Source organism: Gasterosteus aculeatus, chromosome 7 (assembly GCF_964276395.1).
Source record: "Gasterosteus aculeatus chromosome 7, fGasAcu3.hap1.1, whole genome shotgun sequence".
In the NCBI taxonomy this organism is placed as follows: Eukaryota; Metazoa; Chordata; class Actinopteri; order Perciformes; family Gasterosteidae; genus Gasterosteus; species Gasterosteus aculeatus.
The window spans coordinates 28,091,037-28,117,609 of NC_135694.1; the positions used below are offsets into that span (position 1 = coordinate 28,091,037).

Genomic DNA, 26,573 nt, shown 5'->3' on the forward strand with positions numbered 1-26,573 from the left:
GCACTTTTGACGTGACCCCTGTGTAGCGCTGCCATTGGCCTAATTTGCTTGAGTGACATGACGGGACGCTGTGTGTTAGTAGTGTGTGTGTGTGTGTGTGTAAAGTAAAGAGGTAACGCAGCTAAAGAGAGATTCTTTTTTTTTCTGACCATCGTAACCTTTGTGCCCCCTCCTCCCCCACCTCCTCATTCGCTTTCTCTTTTCCTCTCTCGACCCTCTCGCCTCCCTACTTTTCTGCCGCTCGCTCTCCGGCCAAACTATTTCTGGCTTGAGAAAAGAAAGTGTTTACGCTGCGGCGGAGAACTGCTGGAATCACGCTGTGTTCCCACTGCCTAAACCCACTGTTGCCACTCCATGGTTTGCATATTTTCCCTGTATTACAAGACTATAACCAAAAGGACAGAGGGAGATAAAAAGAGAGCGAAAGAAAGAGAAAGGCGCACGTGAGCTGCCTCCCCCTCCTATTATATGTGGAGTTGTGTGTGTCTGTATCCGTGTGTGTACACGGAGCCGATTCACGTACAAACAGAAACAACAGGTTCGGTCGGACAAAACAAATTCTTATGAGGCTTGTGGACTCCCAGCTCATTCCTACGCGGGTCACATGGGAGAGATGGAGTTGTTTCCGCCCTGCAGCTCATGTTGAATAAGAGGGAACCGCTCGTACTGAAGGTAGCTTTGGTCTGACGGGCGAATGTACAGATTTTTTTAAAATGGAAATCAAACAGCGAGCACTTGTGTATACACACTTCAGAGTGGCAGTGATGTAGAGCCTGCGAGACGCATGAATCAGAGGGAGAGCAATCTGCATTTGTTTAAATCTCCGGCAAGACTTAAAAACAAAAGAAAAAAAGTAATTTAACTTCAATTTATTGCATACTTTCTTTGCTTGCAAGCCACTGTCTCTTTGAACATATTCTGACCTTTTGCTTTCTCTGCGCCGAGCAACAGTTTAATCAAGTGGAATGCGAGCGTGGTGGGCTTCACCAATAAAATACAAGGGCTATAAATTATGGCGGGGAGCGAAACAATCTAATGACAAAAATAAATGAAGATGGCTGGCAGGATGACAGAGATAACGGCAGAATGAGGAAAACTGCAGCTCAGAGCTCAGATGGGTCTTGTGCAGCCCGACGGGGGAGAGGCTTTGCTCAAATGCAAATTGAAAATGACACATTGGAGTTGGCCGTGTTTCAATGAGCACAACAGTTGCCCAATACGACATGCTGGAGTGGGACAGAATCCACATTATATCAGTGTTGAAAACAGTCAAGAGCTGATTTCACAAAGATGGAGGATCAGCAGTAACAGCTTTTCTGTCAGAAGCTACTTTTTAAGTAACCTGTGATTTACTAACAAAAAACGTTCCAAGATTTAAAACACAGACGGATATCAAGAATAACTATATTAAACAATAACCAAACTTAAATGTAAGCTGTTCTGCTCCTGTCAATGGATGAGCTCACGTCATGAGATGGAAGAAAATATAAGCTTCAATATAAGCGGCATTTGAGAAAAACACCTTTCAGACTTTCTGAGACAGAATTTCAAAATAAAATTACAGTTTGCAGCAGTCTCATATCAGCGCACGCATTGCATTCTGCTTCCTGCGAGTCATCTGACATTCACATGATGAAATGGAGCTCTCCACCAGGAAATTCATGTAGCTTTAAATATCTGCCAAGGATGCATCACTAGGATTTCAGTCTAAGCGCATACATCAAATAACAACCGGGAGGACGCGGGACAGAGACAGTAGCAAAGTACTTTCAACAACTGTTAATGAGAGCAGTGTTTTTCTTGCTCCATGGAAGTCAGACAGACTGTGTTCTTTGCTTGGGAAAGCCCTGAGGCGAGTCCCAGCCTAAAGAGATTATGGGACCGATGCTATGCCATCCAATTTGGGGGAATATAGGACAAAATGAGCCCCTCAGTAGATGAAGTGCGTCTTCACAAGTGACTTCGCCTTGAAATACGTGCGATCCTGGATTTCTCTTTTGTGTACCCCCCGAAACCTCAGTCGCCTCCAATCATGACTTTCTATGTGTCCCACCCACGGTTTGAAGGCCGTGGCGTAACGCGAGGGCAGCACTGTTTAAAAGCAAGAGTGGGACCGGCAAACCGGGAAGGAGACAGAGGTTGAGTCAGACTGCAGCTGATCAGGCCAGCAGAGGAGATGCCACAATAGTCCCCATTCAAAGCAGCAAGAAACGGCCACAGAGTCCAAATATTGTCATCAGGGAACATTAGCCAAGGGCTGAAACGCTGCCAAGAGGCAGGCGGAGATCAAATCTGGCCTTGATGGCCAACAGTAACCCCATGCTCCCACCACCCGCCCTGTCTGATGTTCTGCGTCTTGGGTACTGTACACACAGACATTTCTGTATAAATAAATCCGTGTTTGTTAAGCTTTCTACCTCTGATTTAACACATAACTGTCCAGTAGGGCGCATTTTGCATTTTTTTTCAGTTGTAGTTTTCTTTGTAGATTCCTGTAGGTTCTCCTGAGATAATAATATTTCGATTTTCTTGACGCATAATGAAGAAAATAAAAATTGAGGCAAAAATGGGGCAAAAATGACCTTTTGATTTCCTATGAAGCCGTGGCTGAAGAGAGTTGGCTGAATGGAAGCCAAATAGACTTTTCCTACAGTAAAACCAGGACGGCACTTTAGATTTTACATATCGCACTTCTTATTCGTCTGATGTGCCGCGTCAAAACAAATGTGACAAACTCCTATTAGGTCTCCGCAAAGGCCAGTGTGCGAGACAGAGGAAGGCAGCTGTTTGTTTACCCCTTTCCATCTCGCCTCATCAGTCACTCCCCTGCTGCAGAGAGACGAACCAGCCAAATGCAGCCAACCTTCAGCTCACTATTGATTTTGAGAGTCGTCATAGTGACGGCAATCAGTGAGTCCAATATCGGGCCATTTCATAACACAGGTGTACAGTAGCTTAAAGTGCACGGAGACAGAACTACGCGGTGCGGTGAAAGTGCCTTGTCATATTTCACAAGAGCCCGTTTTTCAGAGGCTGATCCCTGAGAGGGGCTCAACACACGGATGATTACTATACTATTACTGCTGCTCCTGCTGCTGCGCCAGTTGTCTGGCAGGAAGAGATGTCTGGCCCCGGCTGCGTTCATCGTCCCCCACCCAACCCTCAACCCCTATCATTCATTCCAGACTGAAATGCCTATATTTAGAGTGCTGCTTTCCGCTGTTATGGCTGTTGGATCATTAGCCTCATTCAACCCTTTTTTTTTTTTTTACCTCCATAGAGCGGACTGGCTGAGGTGGGGGGAGCGGGGGGGGGGGGGGGGGGGGGGAGGGGATGCGAGGGGAGCATGCTTCTCGGAGCCTAAGGGTCACGCCTGATAAAGGACACAAGATGATGATAATTACGATGTGTGGTTATTTTGGGGATGGGGTTGTTGGCATGAATGAGCCCCCTTTTCTCCCATTTCATTTTGTTTGACGTGCCGGAGCAAAGTTGACCTCGGTGGATCGGTTAGCGGTTGCCACCGTGACCTTTCCTCTGTTGGGCCAAGGTTTTCAAAAACAAAACCCAGACCTGAGGAGTTGGTCAGGCATGTGCGTGCTCCCCAGAGGATAAAATGCTTCCAATTCGGACACCCCCCCCCGTGGGCCCCGCCGCCCACCCCCGTGTCTATTTATGGAAGCGATCACAAACTATTAGCCGGACTGGCAGTAGATTTTGATGGCTTTTCCTCCAGCACCACTCGTAACGCAGCATTTACACTCTGCTCATGTATTCTGACTACAATAACAATCCATTACACACTGTGTTCAACACTACACAATACAGTCCATATTTAAACTACACCAGTGTCATACCAACTTATACATTTCCTATACAAACTACCTATATCTGTGGTGTGCTACAGTATCAACATCTCATTAGCAGTAGTATCTTGGCATGTATACGCAACTAAGAGGAAGTTGTTGATAGGGTTTTATCCATCTTTGATCTGGAGCATTTGTCCAAAATGTTTGCGGAAAAGTCCAAATCCGATCCACGGATAAACGCAACTAAGAGAAATCAAATTAGTAGGAAAGACACAAAGAGAACGCACAAACAAACGCTTGCCCCGAGCACTCCATCTCGGTTACAAAGTGGTAGGAATCTGAGACAATCTCCCGCCCCAGATGAAAGAGCACATCTCTGTTCTGGGCCATCACACATCTGCTGAAGGGGGATTTACTTCTTCCTATTTACATCTTGGCACCTAGGTCGTCCTCATCTTCCCGTCTTCATAGCCGAGCACTGATAAACAACATCGGCCTGCCAAGTTCGCCCAGTTTGTTGATTACTGTCGATTTAGGGCGACTGGGACTAATCCAAGATGATGCGATGCCTCTCTCCGTCAATCCGTGGCTCCAGTTGGCCAGAGAGGGCTGAGTGAGCCTCCGCGCCCACCGCAGCACAACATGCAGGCTGATTTGTGCAAATATTCAAATCGTTTGGACGTGCGAGTGGGACCTGATGATTCAATGTGATCGCAATGTTTCTCCCTCTGACTTTCAGTTAATTAAAGTACGGAAAAAATGTGCATTCATTTAAGTAATCTACAAAAGGAAACAAATGTAAAGATGTAGATGGAGCAGAAGAGCCGGTTCCTCTATTTCTACGTCTGTGGGTCCAAGACGCCTGGCGCTGTGTGCGTTCATACCGGTGTGGATCTGCCGATGAGCCTCCAGGGATTCCTCCGTTTGGAACTGGGCACCACACTGGTCACAGACTATGGCCTTCTCACCAGCTGCACAAAAACAAAGAAACAAGAGCGTGGAGGCTTATTATTCATTCACAAACTCAACAGATGAGAAAAAAGGGCATCTTTTGTCATTAAAAAAATTCACTTGAAACGGTCTCGTTTAAGAGAAAGAATGCAAACATTTCGCACTCTGCAGGGTATGTTTTGAACTTTGAAGAAATACAGTTATATGCAATATAAGTGTTTGAATTTTAGCTCCAAAAGAAAAGAAAGAGAAAGAAAAAGAACAAAGTGTGTAAGCCAAACAGTGGCAAGAGGGGTCACCTCCTCCATCTCCGCAAATTTGCCTTAAATCCTTTGTATATATATTTTATTTCAGAATTCAGAAGGCCCCCAGAATTCATATTCATACTCAAGCTCTACTCCTTTACAAATCTAATGTATCTAAGCTCCAAATCTATGGACATTTAAAAAAAAAAAAAATGTCATGCCAATATATGTCATTTACACCTTTACTTCAGCGCCTGCACAAACTGTGTCGGCTCAACATGCTGATACGTCTTGCTCATATCTCAAAGAGATTAAGTAAGTAATTGTTGAATGCACCCCACTCAGTGTGTGTGTATATGTGTGTGTGTGTGTGTGTAGCCTTAGCCCTACTGTATGAGCTGGATTGTCATGTTCCCCTTTATGAATGTCTCTCCTTTTATTGTACAAGGTTGTGCACAAAGTATTCCAACATGCACAGATACAGTACAGGGCCGTGTTGAAGGACACGTCAGATCAGGCTCGGGCAAACAACTTTTTACGGCTTGGCAGCAATCACTGAACACGGCGTGCACATCACACATCAAATAAACGCGCACGTACACACACAAACACACACACACACACGTAACATCTGGATACTGTGTGTGTTCAAAACATGGGTGGATGTGTGTGCGAGTCTTTTTCCAGTGCAAGCACAGGGCGATCTCTCCCGACCAGACCTTGATTTGTTCTTGGCACGTCCTCCTGGGTTACGACACCTCCGCAGAGAGAAAAGGAACACAATGAAAACAGGAAGCCAATTCTTAGATGACAGGGGGGAAAAAAAAGTCTGGGAGAGATGGCTTGTGCGGTTTTTGCAGCCACAGTGACATTAGGGAACGGGCTGTACTGTAATAAGCCCAAACCAAAAGCAGAAATGACCCAGACCGTACACGACGCAGTGTGCCTGCCAGTGCAGCGCTTATGCAACAAGTTATGCAAAAGGCGGCAGGCTGCACAAGTGAGCGCGACTGCCATAAGCCACTGCAGCGCAACCTTGAAAAAAAACAAGGGTTTATCGAGGTGCGATACACAGCATTTATTTCCATTTGGCAGCTTTCGACTTAATAGACTGAGGTGGTGAGAAAATGTCCCTTTTAATTGGCTGCATATTCAAGAGGCATAATTTGTAGTGGGAGCGTATGGCGTGCCGGTGTCAAATGCACAGATGAGCATATGGCTGAATTAGCTGGCGAAAGCAGCCACTTAACCTTTGGAGAACAAGACGTGTAGTGGAGATGTAGACAGAATCCCCCAACACACCCGCTGATGTCCCTAATTTGCATTAATCACACAGCCCCTCTGTTGCTTCTTTAACTCCCTGATTCATCATTGTTGGATAAACTGTAATTATAATTTATTTACATGCTGCTGTGGCTCCGCTCAATTGCATGGGACTCTTTCCATCATATTGATTGGAGCTCATTGATTACCCTTGCACGGGCAATTTTATGACTACTAAAGTGCAATGCACTCCATCATGTGCTACTCAGACTAATGTCAGTGCTCAACACAGGTATACTTTTTAAAAAGTTTCTAGCCCATTAATTCCTTTCATCTATGAACATCAATCTGCAATTAATTGAAAGTAGAAATAAGTTTCATGTCGAGCAAGTTTCAATTGACTATTTCCCTTCTTTTATTGCCCCCACTGAGGTGCCCTTTGAGCGGGGTACTTAACCCAGCTGCCCCAGGAGGGATCCTCAGTGGCCAACAGATCAAACTGTGCCGCTTCCAGGTGTGAACGCGTACAACTGTGCGAGTGGGTCGCTAAGTGCTCCTCACATGTGACCATCTACTCACCAACAAACGGACAACAATGGCTGCCTGGAAGGGCAGGAAGAACACGTTGCCAACTATGGGCTGTAGTTTTGTAAAACGCAAGTGATTTGTGGTGAATCAGCGCAACACCAGCACGGCTCCGAGTAGCGCCTCACAGACAGTGGTGCAACACCACAGCCAGTCTCCTGGGGGGGCCAAGACGCGTGTGCTTATGAGGGCCACGGATAGGATTTTAGTGCGGGGGCATGCCCCTGCTTGTGGCACAAGGACATAAATTGTCAGGAAATGCCTGCATGGTGCATTGCTTCAATGAGAACAGAGTTGTGTGGGGTCACTGGGGGGCAAATAGGGGGGGTGGGGGGTGGGGGGTAACCCAGGGTGCACACAGCCAAGCAGCCACCCAGCCAGATGCCCGTCACTCCAGTTAGCCAACTAAGTGCTAACAGGGGGCCCTCTGCTTGGTAACAGCCGCCATCAGCCATTTTCCTTGCCAAATTAAAGTGATAAATCTTAAAGGCTCCTTAGAGCGCAGGAGGGTGAACTTGTTAGTTGGGAGAGACGGGGTGCGAGGGGACAGGACGCGCACACACTACACATCAGCTCCCGTCGCGTGCGTTTTAATAATCCGTCAACATTAAAACGTCAGTCTCCTCAAGGGCCCAAAACAAAGCGAACACTGCAAACTTGAAATATAACAACAGGTAAAGAAAAAATACAAAATGGACCAAATAAAAACAAGGAATCTCAAAATGTTGGTCCCCTCTGTAAGTGGGAGCCCTTTGTCACATTGCCACAGATTGGGCTCTAAACGGACATAATAGAAGTTGCACAACGCGTGTCGTGTGCGTGTGTGGGTGCGTGTTGGGAGGTGGGGAATGGGTGGCGATCAGGTGCCACATGCCGCTGAAGCCGCTTCCCTTTTCGCTTCCCTCTCTGAAATATTGCACAACTGTTGTTGCAGCGCAGTGCTGCTCGGTTATTTCATAAAGGGCAGTAAACGAGAACAAGGCACCCTGCCAATCAAGCAGGCTTCCTGCAGAGCCTTGCAGCATGGAGCAATATAACTGCCCCGGCGATACTGTAAACTGGACCAACTGGACGACTACCGTTGGCTCGAGTTGAATCGAGGTAATGGCACCACTTCCTTTGCATTAAGCAAGAGCATTTCACCTAAAACGCAGCTTCCCTTACGACGGGCAACATTTCACCCCGTAGGCGTGATCAGGAGGATTTCGGATTAGCCCACTGAGCAGGCCTCCAGGGGAAGTGATGGTGCATTCCCATGCCTGTAATTTCCCCTGACATACTAAGTGCTCGTTCTCCTATTTCCCTAAATAATGTGGTGCGCACTGGCGCATTGTCCGATCTGCTGTTACACACATTGCGCGTGTGTGTGCGGAATCTGAATGGGGGGAAAAGCGAACCGCATCCAGAGACGAGGACCGGGAGTAAAAAAAAACTAACCTCAATGCCCATTTGGGGGGGGGGGGGGGGGGGGGGGTTGTTGGGAGTGTGATAAGTGCGTTTGGGTGCAACAACACCCGCACTATCGTCCCTCACATCGCCCAGCTCGGCTATGTGATCTCATAATGCCGCCATTCAGACGCTCTCCTCATTCAAAAGAACATGTCAGGCACAGAGAAAGGCCCCGTTTGTTCGCGGTGGTGGTCCTGCTTTTCTGTGCCTCTCGCGGAGGACTAAATGTTTGTTTTTGTGACGGTGCGCCCACACTCAGACGTGACACTTGTTGCTCCAACCTACTTTCGTTTCGCAGGTAGAGCAACTATGCCAAGTTCGCAACAGATGTCTCCCCCCTTTGGGGATTGCAGTCTAAACAGAATCTTTTATCAAAGACAAAGGCGGAATTAAACATAAGAGTTGGAGAGCCGGTCTTTGCTTAAAGCGACACACATAAAGTGGGCCACCGAGTTGTCAGGAGGCATTTCAAACATTTCATCCCACACAGGAGATGCAGGAAAAAAAAACGGTTTTGCCGTTAACCACTGCGGGTCCCTTTGCAGTCCGCCGACGCTTACAATCTTCCCGTTAAATTGTCTTTTTTTCCACCAGCTAATCATGTTACTTAAATGATTTTATTATGAAAATAATTGAACATGGAGGTTAACGTGGAATCAGCAACGCCATGCAAATACCTTCGGTTTCCCGCAATGCAGTTATTAAAACCGGTTGTCACATGGTCTCACATGCCCACTTAGCATGAGATGGCATGACCCTATTTAGCATCCATTAGACACAAAACAAAATCCCGTGTAAGAGCTTCCACGTTGGGGAAACAGAGCTCCACTGTTCCAAGAGAATAAGCCCGCTGTGATACGTAAAATGCTCAATTCAACGTGGTCAACAGCTCTGATGACAGCCGTCTATTTCTACACCGTGGTCCAGCCGGGAAATGTACCTTTACTTTCTTATCATAAAATCTTTCAGCACCGCCACTGGCACAGTGAGCATATCCGGCTAGTAGTTTGCCGGAAATCATTTATGCATTTTTGTTGATATTTTTTATTCAGCATAAAAAAAAAGGTCTGGCATTTTTGGAGCTTGCGGAATGCAAAGCTGTCGTGCAACAGGAAATTAAAAAGGTCCACATGTTTTATTACAGCATGGTTGAATCTCAGATAATATTCTCCTGTGCCGAGTTAGAATGGGGAAAAAAAGGACTCTTTATTTACTCACATTTCTACGAAAATACGCAGGCCAAACTGACCTACATAAAAGTCACTGTAGTCAAACATTGAAAAACACGATGTGAATAACTGGAATTCGGATTGCATGGGTGGATGCAAAGGTTAACTTGACGTGAGAAAGCTTCAGTTCAGCTTTTTTCCACTCCAATTCCTGCGCAGCATTGGTTCTAGACGGGTGGGACACACTTTACTGTACTGCCAGACATTTCTGGGGGAAGTAGCTGAATGATCCGTTCTCAAGAGTCAGGGAGGCTAAATGGGAAATTAAATTACACTGAATCCGTCGATGGCCGACCAATATCACACTCAGTGGTTTTTAAGAGTGTAAACAGAGTGGGAGGGAGAGAGACAGACACATTAGGGGGAGAGAGAGTCTGTGTGTGTGTGTGTGTGTGTGTGTGTGTGTGTGTGTGTGTGTGTGCGCGACAGAGGGAGGGAGGCAGACAAGCGCAGTCACCAACAAAAACATAGCCTGGCTGTTCACTGAGCCTGCATAAATGGCTTACGTAAGACAGTACTCTCCGTACCAAAAAGCAGCAAAACAAATCCATAAACACACGCAGACAGACCCCCCCCCCCTCATACCTACACCCCCGCGCACGTTTCTACGGAGGACTTTTATTCATGCTTTTAACTTCCACAGTATCACTCACAATCTTTAAGCTTAAAAGTCAGGCTGAAATGGCATTAAAAGTCAATCACGGCATCTAAAACTCGATCTGCTTCATATACAAATAGGGAAACACGTACACACACACACAAACTACGCTGTCACAGAACAGCGAGCACACACTCTCACCCCCCCCCCCGTGCCCGCTCTACCTTCAGGGTTATAACGAGCCGTGCTGTACACTTTTATTTACACCAGGCCCCTTATCAGTGGTGCAGCAGCACAGAGAGGCCAGCTGGAGAGGTCAGTACTGGCCGTACCCTGCGTGCACCGCTGTGCTCCCGGCACGTACTTTTTATTATCAAGGCTCAGAGAGGACTGGGGCCGCGCCAAGCCGCCTCTTGGAGTTTAATACAAACACACACACACACACACAGGATGAGTTTACAATAAGTCACCGCAACTACGGGGCCCTTTATTACACACAAGTCTTGCAGCACAAATGAGAGGGTTTCCATGTCGGGATGTAATGAAGTCGATCCACGTTCAGCCATTGAACCCCTTTTTATATGGAGGAGTTGTCAGCGGATACTTTTTGAGCCGGCATGAATGTTGATGCGTGCCAGGAAGCGTGTGACAGATGGCAACATGCAGGAGGCGGCTTCCACGAACGACTGGTGCAATCACGACAGAATTGTAATAATATATCTCGGGAAAATATGCACTTGCTAATACAACGCTCGGGAAGTTGGCTCAGGATTTGCTGCGGCAAGTGAAGTTTAAATATCTGTTGCTATGAATGAAAATAAAGCAAACGAGGAGAATTGCACAGAAAAGTTTTACATAATTTGTTGTTTAATTTTAGCCAACGTAATGACATTTTAAATATGTCAGATTGGATACTTTGCTGCAAAACCAGAGACGATATTGTTATCGACAGAGAGGAAAAAGAAATCCAAGGCGAGTGAGGGAGAGCAGGCGGAAGAGGGAGGGAGGGAGAAAAGGGAGGAAACAGATGAAGACAGAGAATATTCAGGTCGCATTTGACAGCTTTACGGTCTGTTGCGCCGGATGGGATGTCTGGGGACGTGGCAAAGCAGACAAATATTGACTTGCAGAGTACTCGCTTTCACGCACGCACGCACACACAGAGCGAGAGAGAGAGACCGAGAGAGAAAACACACAATGCACTTCCATCCACAAGAAGCCTCTAAATTTAGCCCCCCCACTTCAAAATGGATGAGCTCACGTTGCAACATCAGTCACCCTTGTTTTGTTTTTTTTGCCCAGCTCAACCTTTTAATCCGTTTTGCCTGCAAACCAATTTGTTTGTCCAGTGGGTCGCGGACGGTTTCCTGACCCGGCCTGTTCTTTTGTGCTGCGTGTTCCTCCCTCTGCCCTGCCTTACTTTCTCTGCACGACAAAGACATTTCTAGAGCTTTTGCCCCCTTGGAGATAGAGGGCAGCTCAGTCCACACATCCAACCCTCCTCCTCCTCCTCCCCCCACCTTTCCTGCACTCCCTTCCTCCTCTCGGTTCTCTCCTGTCTTACTTTCAAACTTGACGTCAGAGGAACCTGGTTTTAAGTGTGCACTGACGCGAATGGACACGGACACACATGCATCATTTAGAAGATTTCGTTAGAAGACCGACGAGGAAGCTATTTTTTGTAAAGTACAATCAGATTACAGACAGACACTAATAAACGTGGTCACCTCCCTTCATATCGAGTGACTCCACGAGGTGGAAATGATCTGTGATATTCGTCGTATGTTGAAAGAGGATGAATTGCAATAATTCTGTTGATCTAATAACTCATCAAGTCATTAGTCTAATTTGACAATCTTCTCTATCAGAAACATTGGATTCACTGCAGAGAAACCACTCATGGAGGACATTTTACAGCGAAAGTGTATTGTTGTCCGATGGCTTTTGTGTTCAATTTCTCCGTGGTCATTGACGTGCAAACCGTCAAGCGGTCGCATCTCTCCCCAATGCTAAATGAAATGCCATCATAGCTAATAAAAGGTATGATGGTGACGTAGAGAAAATGAGGTTGTAAAACGCAACCGTATATCTCCTGATTAGCTGTCCAGTAACAACAGTTGCCAGACGCACACCAAGTGTTTGAAAACTCTCCCCCCCACCCTGCTCTAACCCCTGGCCTCCCCTCCTCCCCGGCTGCCCCTAGAGGTGAAAGGTGCCATGTGGTTTCAGCTTTGCTTTCAACTCCCTCCCCGTTTTCAAAAAGAGATGAGAAAATGAGGCTTTGACGTGCGTCCGTGTGCTCCCGCAGGCCGGGGGACGCAGAGATGTCTTCAGGGCCTTGGGTGGATGCGTGCGTGTTGGTGTGTGCATGTGGGTATATGGACGTGTGTGGAGAGGTGCAAGGGAGGAAGCAAGAGCTGGATGCATAGAGGAACCACCCGGGGCTCTCCTGGTGTGAAGAGGCAGGAAGTAAGTTAGGCTGCTCTAAAACGCCAAAGTGGACCATTTCTCACAAGCCTCGGGGCCCCGTATTAATAGATCCTGTTTGAACAGGGGTGGGTGGGCTCCTGGTGAAATACACATCGACATGAGTGACCTGCTCCAGTCTCCCAAAGTCGATTAAAAAAAGGTTGACACACACTTTGATTAAAAAAAGATTGATTTCATTTAAAAAAAAAAAAAAAAAAAAAGAATCTAAATAAATAACGAACGGGTGCTTGGGAATGCAGTGTGCAACTAGCTGCTTTGAAGACCTCACTACCCATAATGCATCTAAAGTGACAATTGGAAAATGCACACGGGTCACTTAGTTACTTTTAAAACATGAGACGCACTACTAGGGAAAGGTTGTGTGCACATATTTTGATTTCACTATCAGGCAGCAATTATGAATGAAATCCGCTGCCATATAACTGTTATCAGAAATCAATCCGGAGGTCAGAGAGCTCTAAACGACCCAACATTCAGTCCGAGATCAATCTGTGGAGCGGCAAGTAATGCAGTGGTGCAGGGAGTTAATATGTAATCTGCTCACAGAGGAGCGACCCCAGGAATGACAAACACGACGCGAGAGTGCAGTCAGCGTCTGATCGACAACAGCATTTTCAGATAAGGCCGTTAAGTGAGGTCACGGTGGATTCAATAGTATTATCTCACGTCAAAAGCTGCTACAACAATATTTCAAGGAGGAGCGGATATCGAACCCTGATTTATATAAGGAGCTTAATTGGCATTAGAGAAAAGACCACTTCCGTCATGAGGGTTTGCCATCATGAGTGCATGAATGTGCTCAGAGTGAATTCCACATGGTGTGTGGCTGATAACTTGTGAGATCCCTCGTCACGGACGAGTGTGTCCACTCCGGACTCATTAGCCACCGACTGACGTCCCAATCTTCAGCTTGACAGTATAATGCAGTTCGGCTGTGCCCGCCCAAAACCCACATTAGGACTCATGTTTTCCTCCACACCACATCTGCGGTGAAGGATCGGTTACGTTTAGTCAACTTCGACGACATGGTTTAGTCCAGGAAAAGACTGTGGTCATGTTTTGAAAGAAACCAACGACAGGGCTCGGAAAACAGACTGGAAGTCGCCCGGAGCGACGCGCGTCTTCGGCCCGCACCTCTATAGCGGGTCGCTGAGCGTCCGTACCGCGTCGGCTTGATTCTGTGTGTTCTAGGAGGAGAGAGACGGGCAGACACGGTGACCACCAGCTGAACCTTTACCCCTCGTGCTCAGCCGGCTGCTGGGAATGCATTGACATCCTCTTTACAGTGTTGTAAATGCATTTATAGTTCGAGAGGGGACAGGACGAGATGGCAGCTGGATTGGAGGAGGAAAACGCAATTTTATTTTGCTGTGGTTTTCTGCCTGCAGGTGGTTGCACCGAATCGAGACACCGAAGCGACGCACGGGCTTCCTTTTTATTTTATTTTCTTGCAGAAGCAGGCGAAGAACAGATCGCTTGATGATTTAACCAAATCCACAAGTCGAGGAGGTGCAACAGGAGACGCTGAGACCCTCCTCGCCTGCCTTTCACTGTCCTCCGGCCCACTCCTTCTCCTTCGGCATGCGTCGATTTTCTTTTTCTGCGCCGGCATAAGCGGAGAAATCACGGCGGGAGTTTGCAGATGCCCTCCCACGATACGCCCCCCACCCACCCTTTCCCCGGGGCCAATAACCTGTAAAGACTCTGTGTTTAGGGCCCATTATTTCCTGCTTTCAAGTCACACATTGTCAAAGGCAAGGCTGAGTTTATTAACGCTGTGAAAAGCAGGGAATGCCGCGATCACCTGGGTAGTAAAAGTGTGACAAAGAAACCGGGAGGGAAATATGTGAACTGGCAGAGAAACGCTGTGAACTCTAAACTGGAAGTTGATATTAAATATATTGGCTGCAAAATGTGGAAACACCGCAACATGAACTTTTTTTTTCCTAAAATCTTTCAGAATGTACAACTTCCTAACAGCAGAAAGTCCGGCGCGTGTCTGCATCTGCCCACGTCCGGGTGTGAAGACACGTTACTGATAAGACAACTAGAACATTGTTTAACTGTTGTTAATGGAAGTCAGGTCCACTCAGGAAAGAGGCCAAGCTGAGCCAACAGAAACAACGGGGGGCATGTCTGAATGTGCAGATGTTAGGATACCCAAACGGCTTAACAACAGGAAATACTTGACAAAGTTTCTTCTTCTTCTTCTCCTTTTTGTTTTTACTGCACTCAGGTGCATTGATTTACATACTTGTTTATTTTTGTTGATTCCAAAATCTTCTTGCATCCCATTAAATCTTCCATATAAAACATAATGAGCGCAGGCTTCAAACAGGCAAATTGGATCAATTAGGGAAATCTTGCAAAAAGAGCTGGAATAAACGTAGCGCAAATAGCACAAAACATCTATTCGTCAAGCCTGCGTTATCTGCCAAATGACAGCACACAGAGGTTACCAACTCTTTTCCATTAAGTCATCTGTTTTTCCACAAATGAGGGGGTGGGGGGGGGGGGGGGGGGGGGGCAGAGTAAAGATATTACTTGGAGGGTAAAGTCATAAAGATGAGGAAAATCCCCCCATATCCAGATTCCGTCCAGACCCACAGCGGAGACGACATAGAGAGTCGTTAGTTATCATTTATGAGAGCCTGTGCTCAGCTTTCGGGCCGCCCTCGTCAGCTGCTTTCGTTTAAGCTTAAAATAAGGTTGAAATAAATTGCTCGAGGCGAGCATACTGCACAATGCATGGACACGAAAAAAAAAAAAAAAAAAGAGCAGACAATCCGTGTCTTTAGACATCGTATGCCTGAAAACGTGTGTAAATAATTGTTCTCTTGCCAGCCGTCTTCTTCCTTCAGACCAGTCTCTTTCGACGCGGGCCTTCTGAATATAGATGCAGCAGGCCTGATAGCGTGGAGGCAATGACAGCTCTTGGCAGGCAGCCAAATGTAGGGAAGTGTGTGTGTGTGTGTGTGTTTAGAGGTGGTGGGATACAATCAGCTGAGGCAGAAATAGGCCAAATGGTGAATTCACGGTTCAAAGGGTTCGCCTGTCCACTAGTTGCTCTGCGAGAAGGAGGCGTCTTCACCTGCTGTTAATTGTTGTCCTGATAATTAGCTCCGGATCGCCGAACGTATGAACGGATTAATCCGTCATATCTTCTCTGCATATGCAACAGTACAACAAGTCTTGGCCCGGACGCACCTTGTGCGTGTCTCCGCTGGCTACTGTGCCACTTTTCCCCAGAAGAGAATCGTCTTCAGACTAATAGCTGATGGGTCTCAAGTTGCATGACAGTAAACTGCTGGATTATAATATCATTTCTTAATTCTAGCGTGGACAAGACCCCGCTGTGAAGCCATGAAATTACACTTTTAGAAAAAGATGAAGCACAAATTCTCTCCGTCTGGTAATGATAAATTCTGCTGAAACTCAAGTATGTATTTGAAACCTGCGTCTGCATCAAGTCGATACGTTTGGATTGTAACATACCAGTTAGTCACTGAGTGTAGTGTCATCTCCTGCAGCTCTAACGTCGGCAAAGATGAAACTTTAATGATCTTTGTTCCACAGGCAGCAAATGTGACAAGGGGGGAGGGGGGGCGGGACCCTTTCTATTTTTTTTTTCAGCCTGGTCTAGGTTTTGATGTTCAAGGAGCAGATTTATGCCACCAAACTGATGGAAACATCATGGATATTACATAGGGTGTTACGCAACATTTTGCAGGCTTGTGCAAGCCTCAGAGTGGGTGACAGTTTGACAGAAACATCTGTATTGACGCTGTACGCTGCCTTCATGCCGGCTGCGCCCGACTTGCCTTTGCACTCTTTGTCTTGCAGTTTAACCCACAGAAATGTGTGTCGCATATTTAGAGGAAGCACCATTGAGCAAAAGGCTCTTTTGGAAACTTCCATTGACATGCAACTCTCTTTTAAACCAGTTAATCAAGCAAACTGGTTATGTGTCAACATGTACTGTGAGGTGCGTCGTCATACCAAATCATATCATTGAACTTGCCTATCGGACGATACCAAGTACCAACCTGATAGGATGACTGGATGTGGGATCCATGCATAGACTTTGATTGATTCGATTGATTTTTTTAGGGGCTGTAGGGCTGTTAAAATCTGCTGGTTTATCCCAAATCCCATCAATTAACTTTCGAAAAAAAGTCCTCAAAACCGAAATAAAATTATGACGAGATGAGAACCTAGATCCTGAATCCTGCCAAAGAAGAAGAAGAAGAAGAAAACATCGCAACTGGATTCCACTAAGTTTGCACAAATATCGTGTAACCACAGTCATCATCCGATCAAACTCTACACGAGTGGTGCAGACAAACTGTCTGGCAGATAGTCAAATAGTTTCAAATCAATACCCCCCTATCTCAGGGAGGCTGGGTGGGGGGGGGGCATCCAAAAAGCCTTTTCACCCCCGGATTGAAGTGCTTTCCCTCTGACCAGCCGTGAAATACTTAGTATTCCACGGCCACTTGCTTGTTTTCAACAGTTATAACACAACATCCATGCTTTGCTTTTATGTCGCACCTCCCGGTGGAATTAGTAGCAAGAAAGCGATCCTTGTGAGTCCTGGCTACTTCCAGATGGCTTTGGAAGTGCTTTTATCTTCTCCCTCTGCCTCGCTCGCTCTGTCTCCTTTCACTTGCATCCCCCCCGCACATGAAAGTGCCGTCGGCAGATCTTTGCTTAGCCGGGTTCATTCTCTCTTCATCCGAAAATATAAAAGTTTCAAAGAGCGTTTCACGAGGGAGCTCCTCCATAAATGGGATTCATAGCTTTCTAATCGGCGCTGCGAAATTGATCTAAAAACTTTCCCAGAGCTATTGGCCAAGTTACATAATGCAATAAAAGGTTGAGCCTGAGAGAATATTTACTTTTATTACCATTTGTGTCACAAACAATCCGTCCCACTCTGTTTTCCCACTTGGGATTGTGTTACAGAAACCAGATCCTTTAGGAAAGAAAAGCCAGACTGACATTTCATTGAAATAACAAACATCGTTTGGAATGCCAGAGCGGAACGAACCGCCAAAAGCATCCAGTCAAAGTCTTATTTCACTAAATAACAAGAGCAGGCAACCTAAAGATCGCGCTGTACCAGGAGAATAAAATGACGCGTGTAATCAATAACTACCCACTCACCTGACACAATAAGCATTTTGCATTGAAGCCCTATGGACCCGGGCCAATAATCTGACAGTGAAGCTGTTGGTTGGGACACTGAAGCAAAGGCCTGTGCTCACGTACAACCGCACTGCGCACACACACACGCTACACACTGTCTACACACAACAAAAGAGCCGTCAAATGGGAACGGCTGACTTCCATTCCTGCCCATGTCAGTGCATACCTGTGGCTCATTACAGGAGGGGCAGTGAAACATCCAATAGCGTGATGCATCGTTACATCGTTACCGGAACAATGTTTTAGTGTTGGAGCAAGAGGGAGGGAGAACCGGGAGGCTTTTTCTCAAGCAGGAAAAGTGGTTTTACTTTCTCCTGCATGACAATTCACAAGGAGGATTGTCACAGCACGCTGTGATTTTACGTGGCGGCTACGTGCTACGTTTTAACCCTCAAGACACCCTCCGCAACTGTACAGCTGCTATGAAAAGGACGGGATGTAGATGGACCGACTGGCGCCTTAACTCACCGAAGGAACCGATCCCCCCTCCACCACCAAGCATCCACTTCCAACCAAAAACTACACCAAACAAAGTTATGTGACAGTTTGGTTTCAATCCAATAATCCCGTTCCAACCGCAATCCTGGAAGGAATGCATTTAAAATAAAGTTTCACTGTTTTTTTTTCCCAAGAGGGTGTAGCAAAAGTATGTCGGGAATTGGGTGAAGTAAACAAACCTCATGTGATATTTCTGATAAAAGGTTAATGAAGGTGTAACTGGTCCCATTCCAACAGGTACAGCATATAAAACAGCACACAATGACTGGAGCAGGTGACCACGTTTTGGAATTTCATTTTTCTTCCACATTTATGCTCTTTTGCGGATCCATTTCCAAGGCCACACTGAGCATTCAGAGCCCTGCAGAAATTTATTGCGTCCAACCAACTCTGTCGTGGCACCTGAGAGGTGTTGGTTGTGTCATTACGGTCCTTCAAACACTGCGTGTAAAGCAGCTCTGTGTTATTCTGCAAGTCAGATAAATGTCGCACCAGCTAGTTTCTGCACTGCGTGTGTGTGTGTGTGTGTGTGTGCACGTAGCTTTTAGAGTTGAGCTCAAAACGGGGGTGCACACACACACACACACACACACACACACACACACACACACACACACACACACACACACACACACACACACACACACACACACACACACACACACACACACACACACACGCACGATGCAACACAAATCCATACTAGCCACAGGCTCCTCTCCAATCTATTTTCTGCTCAGCTGGTTTTAAATGAAGTTATTATGACTCATTAAAATGCCCACAAGCTTGTGGAAGTCGGCCAATTACGATTTAAATTTAGCCTCCCGCTCTCACAACCTTATCTCCCCCCCCCCCCTGTACTACCCACCTCATCACAGCCGCTGCTTTATTTCCCCTTTATTTCGGGAGGAGGGGGGATGTTTGCAATGCATTGAGAAACTCTGTCTCGTGGACACACACAAACTTCAAGTGGCAAAAAGTGCGATGGAGAACTTCCGTGATGCACGTGAATATCTAGTGCGATTATATATTAAAAGGAAAGCAGAGAACAACAACCCAACTCAAATGTGCTCTCCAGACACACATGGCAGCACCTCCTCTGAATGTGGTCAACACCACTAATTGCTATACAGAACACTGCACAACTGGACCTTGCCAGCACCCACACTCACACGCACGCTTTTCAGTCTTTTAATAAGCTCAGCTCTTCCTCGGTAAACTGAGGTTTCCTTTTTATTTCTCAAAAAGCCCAACCACACCGGGGAGTATTTGGAGAAACATGTCCTAGTTTGTTTCTGTCCTGCATTAAAAGGCCAGATGAGTGTCACGGTCACATTTATACGCCTTTATACGATTTTAAACACAACTAGTGTTTTGGAGACGATAAAAAAAGGAGAGATTTCTTAGCAGGGGGATACGGTTAGAATCGCGGGGATGATGACGCTTGCCGATTACCTGAAACAAAGACTTGTTGTTGTGCCCGGTTCAGCTGCATGGAGGATTCACGACCATCTATGCTCATGAGTCATTTAGTTGAAAAAAATAAACATTACAAACAAATGTCTGCAGCAAAAAGCATCTTTTCACGTCCTTTCAAGTTAATGGAGAGTGTGCGTGTGTGTTTGATTCATGTGTACACGTTTGTTCAGTATCATTCAAGTTTCCAGTAGAGCAAATTAATTGGCAGCCTTTTGCAATAATTGACTTTCCCCACAAACACACACACACACACACCTACTCAGTCACATGCATCAAGTACACACAGCGAGCACTCACAGCGCCTCGCTCTCTGCCACATACACACACATGCTGCTCGCTGACAACAAAGCTGCAGGGAGGAGGGAGGGATGATGAAGCGAATCCAAAATTCAATCGACTGTGTTCTTGTTTTGAGCAGAAGGCACAAAGTGTACTGTACAGTGAGAGGCCATAAAACTCTCACTCCGACAAAAAAAGAAAAAAACAGCCTTTGGTAGACACACAGACGTTGCAGCAATCACCCTCCATCAAAACACTTTGTCTCGCATACAAAAATAAGACTTGGCATCAGAGCGGAATACCAAATCAGGCCCATTAAGGGAGCACAGGGGCACTCGCTACTTAGCAACCGAAAGGATTCAAAGCTGCAATATCCCTGTAATAAAAGCAACAAGATCAAGTCCTCGGGTTTTTTCTCCTAGTCTGAAAATAGAGAGGGTTAAAGGGTCAGCTTAGAGTTTCTTTGTCCAACTTCTTGATTGACAGGCTTTAAGAGCAGGCGATACCGCAGTAATTTGATTACAAACTAATCTGTGGGAGTTTTTTTTTTTTTTTTGACATAAAGGTGATTACTGGTGGGATTATGTTATTAGCTCTATTTCGTGGATTTCTCACTTCAGCACCTTTTGGCTCGCCCGAACTATTCTAAATACGGTAGTGTTTCCTTAATGTCGACGAATAGTAGCAGTCAAACGTTTTGGACACTTGTTCTCATTGAATGAGTCCACACCTCCCCATAAAAAAAGGGTAGAAGTAGAAGATCCGCCATTACCTCGGCCTTCCTTTCTTACTCTGAACCAAAACCCGGCGGCATAATGTATATAAGGAGTTGGATTTTAGGGTGAAAAAGAGGCAGCAAAACAGCCTCGGCATCTTTTATTGTGTTTATTTTCGACATGCTGCTCTGCTACTACTTCCACCGGCGTAGACTATATCCCCCCCATTCAAAACTGTGGCTTGTTGCAAAAGACATGGTTTGTTATTTGTAAAAAAAAAAAGTAGGTTTGGCAAACACAGCTCCAGTGAGCCTGGATGTGAATATTTCAAAGCCCATTAGATTTGTGTTTATCTTGTGCATACACAGCCAAAGTCCTTGTTAACTGCCGCCCTGCCGGCTTGCGTAACTCAACGCAATCGCTTGTATTGGGCTTCTTAAATCTCCTTTCAGAAGAAAAACGTTCCTGCATTCTAAAGATAAATGGCTGGACAGACGGACGAGCCAGCCAGCCGGCCTCACCTTAAAAAAAAAAAAAAGAGCCTCACAATACATCAGCTCCTTTTTAATCTCATCTAAACGGCAAACCCTGACTTGTCACTCGTATTACTCAGTGAGACGTTCACTGCTGGCGACGGATCTTTCAGCGGGGCAAATACCTACGTGGCCTCCAGCAAAAGCAGTCACCGCTACATCGGGCAGAACCGCGCCGAGCAAAAATGACGTTTAACGCGAGCGGCCATCGAGACAGAGTGGGCCTCCAGACGCCGGGACGTGGGCCCGGAGGCGGCGGCGGCGGCGCGCGGCTCTCCGGCTATTTTTACGCTCTATTCCTTTAAGAACGCTGCTTTTTCCGAGAAGCCCGAGGCACAGGTACACCGCGTTCTGGCAAAGAGGGGCAGCTGTTCAGAGTAACGCGTTTCCAACGAAGTCACATTTGCTCAGGGCAGCGGCCTAACAAGCGCCCCCCCCCCCCCCCCCCCCCCCCCCCGCCCCCCCTCCCATCTCATCCCACCTTGCTCCCGTCTCTGGTAGGGAAATAAAAAACATCAGCCTGACAGCGATGGCTGATGCAACAGTATTACAAGTTGACCCCCCCCCCCACCCGCGCTGTGTCACCTCTAACTCGACTTGTCCTGTCCCCGATTTGCCCCCCCCCCCTCCGGTGTAACGTAACCCGGTTGAGATTTGTCCAGCTGCATAATCCCAGCGCTGCTTGGAGCAGTAAATCAACAGGTCAGGGGAAGTATTACAGGAGGCGCGCAGGGGGGGGGGGGCTTTAGGTTGCAGGGAGGGAGTGATGTTATGGTACTGAAGCGTGAGCTACTGCTGTTTATCCACTCCATCTGTCACTCGGTGTTAATGTACGGAAACAGCGGACACATGCCGTGTGCGTGTGAGCGTGCTCTTGCATGACAGAGATCAGCTGTGGTAAAAAACAAATATACACGTTTACCACTTGGGGGGACATACTTTTATTTATTTTCCTACCACTTGCTTTTATTATCCCGTCCCTCCCCCCCTGCCACCCCTCCCTGCATGAGTCTTCGGCCTTCCTTCTCCCTCATACATGCACACACACACACACACACACACACATTTAGGAATGTGTGGCCTGGAAGGCAGTCAAGTTTCATTAATTTCTGGGTTTGGGTACAGTACAGCGTGTTCCTGGACTCACATCTGCGAGCGATCATAAATGCTGGAATGCTGGCAGAACATCCAGACCTGCCGGCACAAATATGTCGTCATCGCTGTGAGGGAAGAGCCGGCGCGACGCCAGAACAGCCGAGCAGCCGACGGCCAAACAAACGCCACGGAGATGGAAATGCAGACAAAGAGCAATTGGAAGGCGGGCCCTCCCGCCTCGCTGCGTTCACATCCAAATTCTTTGCATTTTTCCTCATGCGAGCGCCGCGGACATTCACGTAGGCATTTTTCTCCCACACTCGGGCTGGAATCAGATTCGGATGAGATTGGAACGGAGTTTTTCTTCGCACCGGGCCAAGATGAACATCTGGTCCCGGGGACAGAAGGAAAATTAGACTTCCGGGTTAACTCTCTTCACGTTTACAACAGTGTGGGATAATGTGTGACCATGACAAAGGAGAATTAGATGTGACTCACGTGCACAATACGTACAGCGGATACAGTGTCTTTCACGTTTTTGGCATTTTCACAATCCATTTGAATATTTGAGCATTTGAGCAGCAAGTTTCAAATTTCAAATTCAGAGCTCATCCGTCCATGAGCAGCAACATGGCGACGGCTGAGCAGGCCGCTCGCAGCTAAAGGTGCTAACAGAACAAACCGCGCAAAGACATTTCAACCTCTGCCGATTACTCAACTATATATTTACAGAAAACACTTCTGTCCTTTTACTTTAATATAGAACGAAAAATAAAAAAAGAGATCAACCGAAAAGGAACATGAGGCGTGTTCAAGACAAATTCTCTACAAGGCGGGTCAGAGGCGCAGATACACTGTACCGGCTGACTAATGCGCAAACCCAACATACCAAAGTGATGAAGCCCGTGTGACACACTGTCAGAAAGTACAAGCACGTGACCGGAAAAGTCGTGTTTTCGTCAATAATTCCCTCGGTTAGCAGCTCCATCCCACAAACGGCTCGGACTGCAGAAATGTCCAAAAGTAACTGGATTGTTAAACTCCGTTAGAATGATTCATGCAAACGACTGTTTGTACCTCAACATCTGGCTCAACATCTGTGCCTCGACCGATCAAAATTGCTCGTGTTGTTACGGAGTATCATCTTGTTTTTATTCCCTTGAACAAAACTGGAGGAACTTTTTCCAAAATACCATAAAAGTGTGCAGCATTCCCCAATAAAGGAATACTTGCCTACGAGTTTAACTGCACAAATCGATGCCAAATGGTTTTGATCATCAAACAAGTAGAGCTTTTAATTGAGAATAAACACCAGGGACTGAGAACTGGAGTCCATCACACTACAATACAGCTTTGCACTGTGACAAATCCTCTCGGGCTAGTGGAACAGAAGCTAGCCAAAGAGTTCTTCTAGCGGACTCGTCTGAGATATCTGAGAACAAGGAGGTCAATATAGTGCGTCCTAAGTTATCTCAAAGCGCTTAATTAATTCTTTCAACAAGGAAAGCGAAGTAAAAACACACCGGCGGGGGATTTAAGGCGATCCGCAATGCTCCATAATTAATACTCTTTTGGTTGCCACGCCACCGGGCAACACATTACCGAGACCATCTCTCCACTCATATGTCATCACAACGTGCCCTTGAGCCACACACTTAACCACCAACGTCTAGTTAAATAAAAGGATGGGTGTAACTTTGAAAAACTGCGCTTCAACGCTGACACGCATACTCAGCGGGATAATCCAGGAAATCTGCATACTCTAAACATGGGATTAAAGCTCTTGAGCTATGAAGGCAGCGGGATGAAGAGTTGGTGTTAATATAGAGAGCGATACGGTTGTTCGGGGAGTCTTATTGGTAATCTCGTTACACTGCACCAGCTCGCTGTGAAAACAATCGGAGAATCAGAGGAGTCTGGTCTTGTTCGTCACCAACAGATTGCCTGGGGTGAGGTGAAGGAATACAGTTTAAATTATGATGTATTAAAAATACTCTGTTGTGTAAGTACGTATGATAGACAGGATTTCTTTTTTTTCTTTTTTTGTCCAATGCCAACACAATTTTCCTATCAGGCCTTTTGAAAATGGAAAAGCAACAATATTGATATTTGCTTCCATCAGTGGGAATTTCTTTTTACTACTTTGTCTATTTGCGATGGTTAATTTCTCCTCATGTCACCAGTTAACATATAATAGTGCCTCGTTGCATTTCAGTAGAACTTAGATACACTAATCTTTGTTCACATATAATTCAAAGACGGTAATAATTAAGTTACTCGACTGTCTTTGACGCTTTGCTACGGACGCATTTTGAGTACAAAGTATTAAGAGCCAGAACTCAATGAGAGTTTTCATTGAAACCAGAATTGCTCTTATTATTCTGGGATTTCATTCTGGTGGAAGTGTTTGAATTGGATTCAAGTAACATTTTGGTCTAAACACTCAGTCTTTGGACTTCTTTTGGGTTGTGTTTTTGCATTAAATTGGCCACACACAGCAGAGCAGCCGTCATATGAAGAAAAACAACACGCAGGACCCCAAAATGCTCCCCAATGACAGTGTTTGCTGAGCTTTGGCTCAGCAAACACTGTCAAACACTCAACGTCAGGTGGAGATTAAAAGAAAAAAAAAACACACAACAACAACAACGTGGTGGAGGAAAGAAACAGAACGAGACGAGAGAGGAAAAAAAGAAAAAGAAATATCTGGCACGAGGCAGACTGTACATACTGTACCCTCAGTGGTGGCAAGCAGCCCAGACTGGCGGGGCGCCAAGTCCTCCGTACAACAAGCACAGACAGACAGACAGGGGGACAGACAGACAGACAGACAGGGAGAGACAGACAGACAGCCAGGAGGGAGGAGGAGGCGGCGGCGGCGGCTGCAGCGTCTGAAACGCTCAACATCCACGACGCGCTGCGCATATCAAAAAGCTTCTCCACTCTCTCGCTTCATCTCCCCAATATTCCGCCTCCTCTGAAGCGAGCTGAAGGATGATGGCGGCGGAGGGGGAGGGGGAGAGGAACGGGGGTGTGGGAGCTCAGGTTGAGGGTTTTGGGACTCGGGGAAGTGTCATCATTACAGAGCGAGAGAGAGCGACACGATAACAAAAAATGAAAAGGGAGACGCGGGCGTCAGCCCGAGAAAAGCCTTGAAAGTCAAATGGTGGAGGTGGAAAAAAAAAAAAAAAGAAGTGCAACAACTAAGAGAGACAACAAAAACTATCAAAGACGCGCCGTCTCTTCCCTAACCGTCGCCCGCCTTGACAGAAGCGCTTGTCTCGCCTTTTACGCCCGACCAAAGCGGCTGTGGATCCACACTGATGTGTGTAACCAGTGCAGGTTGATGTCGGGCGCCAACGCGGCCCCGCTCGGAAAGAGTAAGAAAGAAAAAAAAAAGAAAAAAAAGAAAGAAGAGAAAGTTTGTGCACTTGCCTGCCTCTGTAGCTAAAAATACACCGGCCACATCTTCCGCCCGGCTGCCTTTCTCAGGGTGGAGAATGTGGTTCTTCCTCGAGTTCTCGGTGTGCTCTTTTTCCATTTGATCTGCTATCAGCAGAGTTTTTCGCCTCGTACAAATGGGTGCAAAGCGAGTTATCGCAAACCTGTTGATATCGCAGAAGATCTACTTCTCGGGACGGAAAACGACTCAGATGATAATTACCTCGGTGTGGTTTAAGCCAACACCACCCGCAGGACTGCGTCCTAAACCCTAGCATCACTTTGTAGTCATAGTAAGTGATCATGACCCGTGTGCCCGACACCTTTTTCCTTCTCTCCAAACCAATTCTAAAACTTCTTCTCCAAGCTTTTGGTCCATCACTCTTAAAGTGATTGTCAACTTTGTGCTTGATTGTCATCTGTATTTGTATGAACGACCGGATACAAATATTCTGGAAAATGGAAAAACGAAGAGGCCTGTTGAGGCCAAATATTTCCGTTACACTCCTGGCTGCTACTAATATCATTACTACAACCTCCACTATTGTCATTTGTACGCCAGAGCATGGCTCTGTAAGGTGAATCTCCACTGGAGCATGCATAGAGACACACACACACACACACACACACACACACACACACACACACACACACACACGCCAGGAAGAGGCCACATGAGTCAGGATTACCTCGACTCAGCTTCCA

General features: G+C 46.5%; 1 protein-coding gene across 2 annotated transcripts in view; it reads right to left on the reverse strand.

Moving 5' to 3' along the window:
- The window catches only part of zbtb16a (zinc finger and BTB domain containing 16a), a 109,864-nt gene that overhangs the window by 35,674 nt on the left and 47,617 nt on the right, over positions 1 to 26,573 (reverse strand). For both annotated transcript variants that reach the window (XM_040181271.2, XM_040181273.2), the window contains exon 4: positions 4,694 to 4,780. In XM_040181271.2, the coding sequence (XP_040037205.1) occupies positions 4,694 to 4,780 (87 nt within the window). The remainder of the gene's footprint in view (positions 1 to 4,693; positions 4,781 to 26,573) is intronic.